The sequence below is a fragment of the Eschrichtius robustus genome, chromosome 14, assembly GCF_028021215.1.
Source record: "Eschrichtius robustus isolate mEscRob2 chromosome 14, mEscRob2.pri, whole genome shotgun sequence".
NCBI classification, from domain to species: domain Eukaryota; kingdom Metazoa; phylum Chordata; class Mammalia; order Artiodactyla; family Eschrichtiidae; genus Eschrichtius; species Eschrichtius robustus.
In genome coordinates this window covers 10,373,954-10,387,110 of record NC_090837.1, presented here as the reverse complement: position 1 = coordinate 10,387,110, position 13,157 = coordinate 10,373,954, and the positions used below count along the sequence as shown (strand labels likewise).

Genomic DNA, 13,157 nt, shown 5'->3' with positions numbered 1-13,157 from the left:
AATATAATAGCTCATACTTATTGGTACAATTTCCCAACCCCTGGTCTAAGCACCTACGTGTATTATTTTACTGCATCCATAATGACCAGGAAGCCAAAATAAAAAATAACTGACAATGTCTTCCATTGTTATTATTTGGTGTTTGGGGGCTAGTTTTATTTGAGGGTGAACGTGGAAATTCTGGGCACATTTGGTGGTAGAAAAAAACAAAGAAAATGAATGAGTTTTTGGCAGGGAGATCAGTAACTCAGATGAGAGATATATTTGCCGCAGTTTTTTAATCAGTGGCCAAATTTTTATTAAATTAGAATCAAGTCAGCTATCTGGTGCTGGGTTATCAATAATGCATTAAATCTAGCTCTTAGGTTTTGGGGGACATAATGAAGTAGTTATTGTAAGGGCTTTGTCAATGAATTTACTGTCTTTTGCTTAAGTTTGTAGCCCCTTAGCAAGTTGCCTTTGACAACAGAAACATTGTTTGCTTCCCTCTCTCTGAGTCTCAGTGTTCTCATCTGTAAAATGGAGGATAAAACGTTTTGCTCCCTTGAGGTTACTGTGAAGATGCAATTATATGATGCACATAAAGTGATTAGGTCAGGGCCTGGCACAGGATAAGCACTCCATAAATATTATCTATTATTTTAGCATGATAATTCATTATTGTAACTATCATAGCCCCTGGCTTCACCTCCAGCCTCATCTCATGTTCCTTCCTCTCTCTCTCCCTCCCTCCCTCCCTCCCTCCCACCACCCCATTTTTCTTACCTTAGTAATATTCTGTAATCTTGTTTATTTGCATGTTTGAATATTTATTTTCAGTCTTTACCAGAATGTAAGCTCCATGAGGGCAGGGAACAGTGCCTGGCACATAGTTGGTGCTTAATAAATAGTTTTTGAGTGAATGAATGAATGAATGGCTGTCCATCAGGATAGTGGTTCTCAATTCTTCTCAGAATGACCTGAGAAGCTTTCCAAAAAATTACTGATTCTGGAGTCTTATCCCCAGAGATCCTAATTCAGGTGATCTGGGGTGGGGCTTGGGCGTAGGAATTTTTATGGGCATTTTTGGGACATAGGCAATTCTAAGGTACAGCCACCAATATAGGGAATATAAAAAGTATAACTTTAGAGAGTTTCAGTTCCGATCTTCACCTGGCAGCCACCCCATAGGTGATGCTGTCTCCGCTGGTATCATCATGTGGAATGCAGCAAGAGTTCTGCTGTAAAGACCAGAGGGAATAGACAAAGCACTTTCCATATTTTCCTGGCTCAGGACAAGAGAGCAGCTGTATCATTGATGTAAAGTGTCACAAATTCCCAGAACATTGGACCCATTGATGTTCAACTCCAGTTATCACAATTTACGGGGTTATTCTGGGTGTCTCCTTGGAAGTGTGGATGCCGGAAATTACCTGTACCTACTGACAGGTAGCCAGGAGGCTTGGCTGCATGGCTTCGCAACACAGTCTTGCTGGTCCCTGCTGCAGCCTTCTTGAGATTGGGCATAGAGACAGTCTCCCTCATTTCTGGCTCCTGAACAACTTTCTTGCCAGGGTGTTTGCGTATCATGTGTCCATCCAGGGAAGGGACGTATAAATAAGCTTGAAATTACTAGATGCAGTGAGCATGACGTCACTAGTATTTACTACAGGAGAAAGGAACTTGCCCACTTTTCTGTCCAAGTGTGACCTTTGCTGGCTCGAGGCAGCTGACCAAGACCTGGAAGCTCTTTTTAGGTTTTGTAATGACTTATATTTTGCCAGCACAAGCCCAGGCTCACAGAAAAGGGAAAAGGCACCACTGGGGACTCTTGAGCACCTTATAAAATGTGTGAGGACAGCCCACTTGTTCTACATGCTGAGAAATGTTCCTTTGACTCGCTGTGGAAGATAAAAACTGGAAAGAATCTAAAGGTCCTTCATTTTTTTTTTTTTTAAATAAATTTATTTATTTATTTATTTTTTGGCTGCATTGGGTCTTCGTTGCTGCGCGCGGGCTTTCTCTAGTTGCGGCAGGCGGGGGCCACTCTTCGTTGCGGTACACGGGCTTCTTATTGCGGTGGCTTCTCATTGTGGTGGCTTCTCCTGTTGCGGAGCACGGGCCCCAGGCCTGTGGGCCTCAGCAGCAAGGCTCAGTAGTTGTGGCACACAGGCTTAGTTGCTCCACGGCATGTGGGATCTTCCCGGACCAGGGCTCAAACCCTTGTCCCCTGCATTGGCAGGTGGATTCTTAACCACTGCACCACCAGGGAAGTCCCTCTAAAGGTCCTTTTTAACGTACTTTGCAGGGTGAACAGAGACAGTAAATTGTTATCTAGCACCTTAAAATAAGGGTCGTCGGTTTATGAAATTATGAGGAAGTCTCACAGCTTGGAAAGGAACTCTGGGCAATATCCAAATGCCACAAATCTAAGTTAAAAGACAATGAACATGGACATGGAGAGAGGGTGTGACTTACAAAGGGTAACATGAGAGAATTCCTGTTTTTTTTAATTGAAGTATAGTTGATTTAGAATGTTGTGTTAATTTCTGCTGTACAGCAAAGTGATTCAGTTATATATATATATATATATATACACATACACATTCTTATTTTTTTTTTAATAAATTTATTTATTTATTTTTGGCTGTGTTGGGTCTTCGTTTCTGTGCGAGGGCTTTCTCTAGTTGCGGCGAGCGGGGGCCACTCTTCATCGCGGTGCGCGGGCCTCTCACTATCGCGGCCTCTCTTGTTGCGGAGCACAGGCTCCAGACGCGCAGGCTCAGTAGTTGTGGCTCACGGGCCCAGTTGCTCCGTGGCACGTGGGATCTTCCCAGACCAGGGCTTGAACCCGTGTCCCCTGCATTGGCAGGCAGACTCTCAACCACTGCGCCACCAGGGAAGCCCGCATTCTTTTTTTTAATATTCTTTTCCATTATGGTTTATCATGGGATATTGAATATAGTTCCCTGTTCTATACAGTAGGACCTTGTTGTTTATCCATTCTATGTATAATAGCTCACATCTGCTAACCCCAACCTCTCACTCCATCCCTCTCCCAACCCCTTCCCCCTTTGCAACCACAAGTCTGTTCTCTATGTCTGTGAGTCTGTTTCTACTTCATAGATAGGTTCATTTGTGTCATATTTTAGATTCCACATATAAGTGATATCATATAGTATTTGTCTTTCTCTTTCTGACTTACTTCGCTTAGTATGATATTCTCTAGGTCCATCCATGTTGCTGCAAATGGCATTATTTTGTTCTTTTTTATGGCTGAGTAATATTCCATTGTGTGTGTGTGTGTGTGTGTGTGTGTGTGTGTGTATGCCACATCTTCTTTATCCATTCATCTGTCGATGGCCATTTAGGTTGTTTCCATGTCTTGGCTACTGTGAATAGTGCTGCTGCTATGAACACAGGGGTGGTGCATGTATCTTTTTGGAATTATAGTTTTGTCTGGATATATGCCCAGGAGTGGGATTGCTGGACCATATGGTAATTCCATTTTTAGTTTTCTGAGGAGCCTCCATACTGTTTTCCACAGTGGCTGCACCACCTTACATTTCTACCCACAATGTAGGAGGATTCCCTTTTCTCCACACCTTCCATGAGAGAATTTCTTTGTGGTGATGGTCACTCCAATCCACATGGGACAAAATTTCATAAAACAATACACACACCAAAAAAAAAAAAAAAGAGTACATGTGAAAACTGGTGAAATCCGAATAAGGTCTATAACCGAGTTAATAATATCATACCAATGTCAATTTCCTGGTTTTGACCAAGTACTATGGTTACTTAAAATATTATCATTGGGGACTCCCCCAGTGGCACAATGGTTAAGAATCCACCTGCCAATGCAGGGGACATGGGTTCGAGCCCTTGTCTGGCAAGATCCCACATGCTGAGGAGCAACTAAGCCCACGCACCACAACTACTGACCCTGCGCTCTAGAGCCCTCGAGCCACAACTACTGAGTCCATGTGCCATAACTACTGAAGCCCGCACACCTAGAGCCTGTGCTCCACAAGAGAAGCCACCACAGTGAGAAACCCGCGCACTGCAACGAAAAATAGCCCCTGCTTGATGCAACTAGAGGAAGCCTGCATGCAGCAAAGAAGACCCAATGCAGCCAAAAATAAATAAATAAATTTATTTTTTTTAAAAATGTGTATATATATATATATATATATATATATATATATATATATATATATCATCATTAGGGGAAGCTTGGTGGAAGGTACATGGGAACTCTTGGTATTATCTTTGTAACTTTTTGTGAACCTTAAACTACATCAAAATAAAAGTTATGAGACTTCCCTGGTGGCACAGTGATTAAGAATCCACCTGCCAATGCAGGGGACACGGGTTCGAGCCCTGGTCTGGGAAGATCCCACATGCCACGGTGCAACTAAGCCCGTGCACCACAACTACTGAGCCTGCACTCTAGAGCCCGTGCGCCACAACTACTGAGCTGGTGTGCCACAACTAGTGAAGCCCTCACGACTAGAGCCCATGCTCCGCAACGAGAGGCCCTTGCAATGAGACGGCCGCCCACTGCAACGAAGAGTGGCCCCTGCTCGCTGCAACTAGAGGAAGCCCGTGTGCAGCAACGAAGACCCAACACAGCCAAAAACAAATAAATAAATAATTAATTAATTAATTTAAAAATATATGTTTAAAAAATAAGTAAATAGAAGTTATAATTTAGGGAAAAAGACAATGGAGCAGGCGAAACTGGGAGAAAATTTTGCAACACACCTAACAGATTAATGTATATTACCTTTTGTGCTATTCATAGAGTTGCCGCTAGCCACGTGTGACTATTGAGTATTTGAAATAGTGCCATAGTTTTTAATGATAATAATTTGGATGTGTTGGGTTAAATAAAATATATATTATTAAAGTTAAGTTTGCCTTTTTAATGTGGCTACCAGCAAATTTTAAGTTACATGTGTGGCCCCCATTATATTTCTTTTGTACAGTGCTGACCTATAATATATAAAAAGTTCCTGCAAATCAATAAGAAAAAGACAAACCAATAGAAAACTAGACAAAAGATACAAGTATAAAATTCATCAAGAAGAAATACATTTGACAAATAAACATCCATACATACATTTGTTAATTCAACAAGTATTTACTGATCTCCAGGCACTGTATTAGTCACCAGGGAGAGTTTTAAATAAACTGATCTGAGAAGGCCTCTCTCAGGAGGTGACATTTGAGTGGAAGTGTGCATTTGACTTAGTTTCATTATTAATCAAGAAATGTTATTTAGAGATTCTTTTTCACCTGTTAAAATGGCAAAAATAGATTGATAATATACAGTGTTAGCAAGGTTGTGGAGGAAAGGACACTTAAATACTGTTAGTGGGAATATAAATTTATATAGCTTTTTTGCAATGCAATTTGACTATGTCTCCAAATGTAAATACATCTACCCTTTGACTCTGTAATCCCATTCCTAGGAATCCATCCTAAGAGGCTGAGATGTGTACAAAAAATATGAATGAGGGTGTCCACTGCAGCATATTATGTAATTGCCACAAACTTTAAATAACTGAAATGTCTTTTGGTGAGGTGTGACCATTTAAGTGACTACTACAAAGCCATTAAAAAGAATGAGACAACTATACTTGCAACTTTTCTGTAAGTTTGAAGTTGTTTGAAAACAAAAAGTTACCCACCAAAAATGCATCATGACAAATTAAGATTTTCCCCAAGAATCAAGGATAATGCAACATTAGGGAGTTTATCAATATACTTTAAATCATGACTGGAGAAAGAAAACAGGGATGAGATAGACCCAGAAGCACTAGCTTGGAAAGCCACCCACCCTATAACAAGTGGAAAAAAACAAGTTTCAGAACAAGTATAGTATACTACTATTCACATTTTTAACTAAGAGGAAAAGAAAAAAATGAAAAACTCTGAGAGAGAGAGAACCAAACTAGCTACGTGACTTTGGGCAAATCATTTTAACTTTTCTGTGCCTCAATTTTCCCATCAGTAAAATGAAAACAAAGCATCTGTCTCACTGGGTTGTTATGAGGACTAATGAGATAATCCTTGAAAAGTATTTAACACAGTGTCTCATACATAATAAATGCTCAATAAATGTTATCTGTTACTATCATTTTGTCAAAGAAAAACTCAGAGGCCAAAGCAACTAGAAAAGAAAAAATTTTATTTGAAAAGAAATACAAGGAAGTCCAGCCTTAAAATGACCAGCCAGCCAAATAAAAAGCGCAGCACAAGTATGTAAAGGAAACAAATGCAAAATTGCCAAGGTTACCAGGTTTTACATTAATTTGTTCATGATTAAAAAACAAAGCAGAACACGGTATCTTCCTCAAAAGATTACATATCCACAAAAGAAGTGACCTGTGTTTAGGCATCCACACAGCAAAAGGCAAGGATGAAATTCTTTGCCAAGACTTAGGGGAAATACTCAAGGTTTCAATATCAGAGGGATGCCAGCTAGATAGACTAACCTGTTGTTCTTGGTTTAATCTCAGGATACAAATAGCTGTTTCTTTCTCATGACTGTGATACATGATGTGCTTAGTGATAATGAAAACAGGAGAAAGTGTCAGTTGTTTTCCTTTCTTATTATTCATGGGAAAAAAATCTAGAAGCAAACGTACCACACTGTTATCTTTGGGAAATAGAATTGGGAGAAGAGCTTACTGTTTACTGTATATGTTTCTGTAGCATTTGAATGCTTTACATGTTCACAAATTTCATTCATAATTTGTGAAAGAACTAAGATCATATAAATTTTAAATATTGAAGCCATCCCTTGTTTCTTTCTAGTTCTTCCACAGCAGATGGGATAGTTTGCTTTTTAAGCTCATCAGAAAAAGATTTATAAACCATGCATTTTCTCTAAAAGCCATTTCTACCACTTCAGTCTGTAGCATCTGCCAGGAGACACTTAATATGCAATTCCAGTTGGGAGAGAAAAGAATTACAGCCAATGAATTGGGGGGGGGGGTAATTAATCCTTTCCTGCTTCATTGTTAGATGATGACCCTGAAGCCGAAGCCCCACACCAGTGAAGTCCTTTAGAGTAGAAATCTGGGAGTTCTAAAATATCCCACCCTCATCCCTCCCCCCATATCCTTACATCTACCCAGCAGATTTACCCATGGGCAGCCCCGTCTTCAAGAACCAGAGGAAGAAACGGATTCATAAGAGGACTCCTGGGGAGAAAAGAGTCCACAGTTAATACTGAAAGAGGCTTTTCATCTGTTTTTCAAGCTAACCATGGACCCATTCCTGGAATGACTCAACATCTCCCTTATGAGCCCCAGAGGGATGGTGAATTGCAGAGAGGAGGGTCACATACAAGATGCCAGACTGGCAGCAGGTGATGAAGGTTGGGCAGGATTCGCTCGTGTCTTGCACTCAAATCCCCCTTAGCCAGGCACCAGCATGACTCTGCTGACCTGCAGCAGACAAGCCAAGTGGCCTGGGTGGCCCCCATCTCACCTGTGCTCATGGGCAATGCACAGATGTAGATGTACCCTTCAACATGGCACACATTGGCTATTCTTCCCACTTTCGTTGTCACTGCTGTTGAGAACATGAAACTGTTTTTTCATCCAAACAGCCAAGAGTTGACAGTGTTTATGGGGAGACCAGCGGGGGGTGTCTCATTATTTTTTCTCTGGTTACAGCAAAACACAAACATCGCCAGAACTAATCTGAAAACTGGGTTTTCCAAGGTAGCATGATAGAATAATGATCATTTTAGGAGGGTCTGAATCTACATAATTTTAAACTGATCATGAACTCACAATTTGGGGTTCTAGGATTCTATGCACTGACTTTGATTGTGAAGCCTCTAAAACAAAGTTTCCCCAACTTGGGTCCCCAGATTCTATTCTGTCAAGGGGTAGAGATTGATCACCCGTAATTCTCATAAGTAGCCCAGATGATTCTATGGCACACCAAGGATCTCAGCTTTAGAAGAAGAATAAAACAGGCAGTGGCAATTCACAATAAAAGGTAACACGTATTGAGCATATATTATGTCCTGGACCAGTGCTAACCACTTTGCATGCATTAACTCATTAGCACCTCTAGTATGAAGGAGGTGTTATTACTATTGCTCCCAATTTACAGATGAGGACACCGAGGCTTAGAAAGCTTGATAATTTGCTCTAAATCTCACAGCTGATAAGACATGGAATTTGAACTCAGATCTCTCTGCGTGTAGAGCCCATACTCTGTGACACAGTTCCTTGGGTTAAATCTTAAGATGGTAAGCATCTTGACCTTGCAGGATGTTAAGGATAGCTGTCTAGACCAAAGCTTTTCAATCCTGAGACTGCCAGATACTGTGGCAGCAACCCAAGTATCCATCAGTGAATAAGCAGATAAACAAAATGTGGTCTATCCATAAAATGGAATGTTAGCCTTAAAAAGGAAGGAAACTCTGACACATGCTACCACATGGATGAACCTTGAGGACATTATGCTCATTGAAATAAGCATAAAAAGACAAATATTCTATGACTCCACTCATATAATGTCCCTAGCATAGTCAGATCTATAGAGACAACATAAAATGGTGGTTGCCAGGGGCTGGAGGCTGGGAAGAATGAGGAGTTGGTGTTTAATTGAGGACAGAGTTTTAGTTTGAGACGATTGATTACGGTGATGTTTGCACAACAGTGTGAATGTACTTGGCGCCACTGAATTGTACACCAAAAATGGTAAATTTTATGTTAGGCACATTTTACCACAATTAAAAAAAAAACTGGTGTCTGGTTCCTGCACCAGTTAAATCAGAGTCTCTCCAGAATAGGGCCCAGCTATCTGTATTTTTTAAAAATATACTATCCAAGTGTTTCTAATGGGCACCCAGGGTTAAGAACTCCAGAATTCAGGGTACAGAATTGTGGAGCTCACCCTGCTGGCAGTCCCTGGCATCGTTGCAAGTTCTCACTCGCCCATTCACACAAGAGGCCTAAAAGCAAGACTCTCGCTGGGAAAGGCGGGTCTCCCAGCCTGTTGCTGACTAAGGTGGCCGGGTCCAAGAATTAATGGAAGGTCCTGGAAGCAGAAAGCTCTGTGGTTTACTGGGTGTTTCTCTGGCTTGTAATTGTCTGCATATGCCTCATTCCCCTTAATAGTCGATGAAGAAAGGTGATTATTACTGAAGTGCTGAGCTTTCAGGATCAAGAATAGAGTTCCCACAGAAACCTACAGTTCATGGCATGGATCAGGTCACTCTGTCCCTAACTTATAAATGCATATTTCCAGTCTTATTTGAGCTGCAGCATGACTTTTGGGGAATTCTCAGCAATGGGAGTTACGAAAAAGAGAGCTTATTATAAGAGAGAAGAATGGCATCTGGCCTCCAGCTCAGCAGCAAGGATTCTCTGAGCACCTCTACTTTGCCTGGGACTCCAAGATGCCCTCAGTGAACTCATATTCTGTAGGGAAATGGATGTATTCATTCACCCATTCAGCCAATACATATTTCTTGAGTCCCTGCAATGGCCCAGACATTGCTCAAAGGGGCACAGAATCTGATTCTGGGCCTTTGCACAAGGATAATCTGCTGAGCCCAGAGATACCCTGCAGTTGCTGGATCATGGGGAAGCCTGGGGTAACTCAGAGGAGAGGTCAGGATGGCTGGGACATTGGGGACGGGTAGCTGCTATTTACCAACCAGTACAAAAGTATTCCAATATTTTAACAGCTGGGAAAGCTGTATGAGTAGGTGCCAGATGAATGGCAGCTTGGCTTGGGCAAAGAGGTGAACAGTTCAGCCAATGTCCCTGACCTTCTTGTGTAGGAACAGGCAATCTTTTTCTGTCGTAGACCAACTAGTAAATATTTTAGGATTTGGTAGACAGTATGCTCTCTGTCCCAGCTACTCAACTCCGTTGTTGTAACATAAAAGCAGCTACAGACAATAGTAAACAAGTGGTTGTGACTGCATTCCATACAGACTTTGTTTATAAAAACAGCAAGCTGGGTTTGGCCTATGGGCCATAGTTTGCAAACCCCTCTTCTAGTGGATGAGACAGATATACCCATTCATCCTTTCATCGTACAGATATTTATCGTGCATCTTCTACATGACAAATATTGCATTAGGCACTGGTATACTGTGCTGAAAAAGATGGAATGGTCCCTGCCCACAAAGCACTTAATGGGAGAGGCCAAATCAGTCTTTTCAATATGCTACGGTAAATATTAAGATGAAAGTAATCAGGAAATACAGAAGAGGAAGTTAACTCAGACTGGGAGTTCAGGGAAGACTTCCTGGAGGAAGTGGTAACCATGCCACCTGCTCAGATCAGCCTGGGAAGCCATATCTTTCCCTGTGGGTTGTCATCACCAGCTCTTCCCTTGTGTCCTCCAGTCTCTGAACAGCTACAATGATGGAGACATCGAAGGATCCAGGCGGCTTGGGAGGAATGCCAAGTGGGTGGCCTTCGCCTCCATCATTATTGGCCTTCTCATCATTGCTATTTCTTGTGCAGTTCACTTCGCACGAAAGTAAGTAGGCTTTTTTAATCCCTCCCAATGTAAAATGTCTTTTCTTTTTTGTTTTAATTTATTTTTTTACAATTTATATATTTGGCTGCACCAGGTCTTAGTTGCAGCACGTGTGATCTTTAGTTGCAGCATGCGGGATCTTTTAGTTGCGGCATGTGGGATCTTTTAGTTGCAGCATGCAGGATCTTTAGTTATGGCATGTGAACTCTTAGTTGCGGCATGTGGGATGTTTTAGTTGCAGCAGGCGGGATCTTTAGTTGTGGCATGTGAACTCTTAGTTGCAGCATGTGGGATCTTTTAGTTGTGGCATGCAGGATCTTTAGTTGTGGCATGTGATCTCTTAGATGCAGCATGTGGGATCTAGTTCCCTGACCAGGGATGGAACCCAGGCCCCCTGCATTGGGAACACGGAGTCTTAGCCACTGGACCACCAGGGAAGTCCCCTAAAGTGCCTTTTCTTGAATGTCCACTGGAATCAACTAGGATAGGTTAGATTGTGCTCAGTAACAAACAACCCCAAACAAAAGGGTTTTCATTTTTCCTCACTGCTGTTCCCTGGGCCATGTAGGTTTACGGAAGGTCTCTCCTCCACACAGTCACTCAGGGTCCAGGCTATCTGAAACTCCACCATCTTGTAGCTGCTCTGTCTAAAATGGGAGTCAACAAACTTCCTTTAAAGGGCCAGATAGTAAATATTTTAGGCCACTGTCAGCATCTCAGTTGCAACTACTTAGCTCTGCCATTTTAGCACAGAAGCAGCCATATCCAATCTGTAAATGAATGGGTGTGGCTATGTTCGATAAAACTTTATTTATAAAAACAGGGAGCTGGCCCATGGGCCATAGTTTTCCAACCTCTGATCTAGAGCATGAGGGCTTCTCAAGATAAGACAGGGGACAGAAAAACCAGAGAATCCCACGTGGGTTTTCACTGCCTCAGCCCTGGAGTGACACATGTCACTTAGGCTCATAACTGATTGGCTAACACCAGTCACATAGTTCCACCAAACTGTAAGAGAGTGAGAACTGTAGGACAGTAAGTGGAATATTTAGGTTATTACTTGCTCTGCCTTAGCATCTAATCTGCTAAATGATTTCCTACATGACGTTGCATCCACCTAGCCTAACTGTTCTTAGTTTAAGAGCAGAAGGGTCTCCACAGATGTTTGGTATTTTCAATGAGCTCTCATCTCATAAAGAGATGGATGCTGTTGATGTTTCTCTCTGGATTTGGACAAATTTATTCTGATTTCTCCAACCAGCTGAGATGGCCTCCATCTGCTAGAATCAATGATACTTTCCATCAGAGGTTTGCCAGAGGGCAGGGTGGTGTGATGGACAGCCAAGACCTGGAAATGACAAGTACAGATTCATCTCTGTCTCACTGCGTAAGTCCTAGCAAAACAGAGAAGAACTCAGAAATCCTGTCACTCTTCTGTCAGAGCAGCACTGTTCCTCCTACACCATTCCCCTCAAGCTGAGAAGATCAGTCCTTTTGACTTGGTTTCAGGAAGGGCCCCCTGGGTGGATAAGAGAGGAGCGGCACACCCTTTAGCCTGCCAGGTCAGCCAACCCCACCTTGGCAACCAAGAGTGTAGTGGATGTCACAGTAGGTCAGCTTCCTAACAGGCAAGCCAAATCCATGAGCAATCGGGCAGTTGGATGGAGGGGGAGATGTCAAAATACAAGGAGTCATAAAGGAAGAAAATAGATGGCTTTGGCCAAAGAGAGGAGAAAAGGACACTAAAATATCAAAGGAACCTCAAACTTTCTTGCCTGCAAGATGGCAAATTGATGATGTTGGCTTATGAAGGAAAAGACAGTTGAAAGATAGATGTGAACACACCAGCTTTCCTCTTAAGGAAAGCATAATGTGCTTGTGTGTGTGAGCACAGGGCCGTGAGCGGTGGAGTTAATGGTGGTGCGGGTTTGGGACCAGACTTCCTGGACACAAGTACCCCCTTTACCACTTACTTACGGTGAGGCCATCAGCCAACTGCTTACCTTTCTCAACTTCAGTTTCTTCCTCTGTCAACTGGGGATTATAGTGGTACCCATTTAATAAAGCTGTTGTGAAGGTTAATGAGAATGTGTATAGGTTGGCATCTGTTCCTTAGTAGTACACAAAAAATACAAACCATTTATTAATTCTATTATTACTACGGTTATCAACATGACTGGGGGAGGACGTCAGGAGTTTAAAATGCTACTAAATAGAGTTCAAGGCTTTGTACATATGAGCCAAGCTCAACGGACGATGTTCCAGGGGAACGAGGCCAAGTCCTGGCCTGACTCCTGGGGACTTGTGAAAATACATACTGCCCAGATCGGTGTTCGAGCTAAGTGGTTATAATAATAGCAGCTGACACTGACATAGAACTTATCATATGCCAGATACTGTTCTAAGCTCTTATATGAATTAACCCTCACTGAGTCCTCACAGCAACCCCATGAAGTAGGTAGTATTATCCCCATTTTTGCAGATGAAGAAACTGAGGCTCAGAGAAGGGAAGTGACTTGCCTGCTGTCTCACAGCCAGTAAGTTGTAAAGGCGGGTGTTAAGCCCGGCATAACCTGGCTATGGAAACTGTTCTCAGCCAAACACCGCACAGCCTCTAAGCCAGCACGTCCTTTCTAGTACAGCCGATA

The 13,157-nt window shown here is 42.2% G+C and overlaps 1 protein-coding gene across 1 annotated transcript in view; it reads left to right on the top strand.

Moving 5' to 3' along the window:
* TMEM233 (transmembrane protein 233) overlaps positions 1–13,157 on the top strand; it is a 38,261-nt gene that overhangs the window by 19,378 nt on the left and 5,726 nt on the right. Inside the window, exon 2 of the mRNA XM_068563690.1 lies at positions 10,373–10,509. Within this exon, the coding sequence (XP_068419791.1) occupies positions 10,373–10,509 (137 nt within the window). The remainder of the gene's footprint in view (positions 1–10,372; positions 10,510–13,157) is intronic.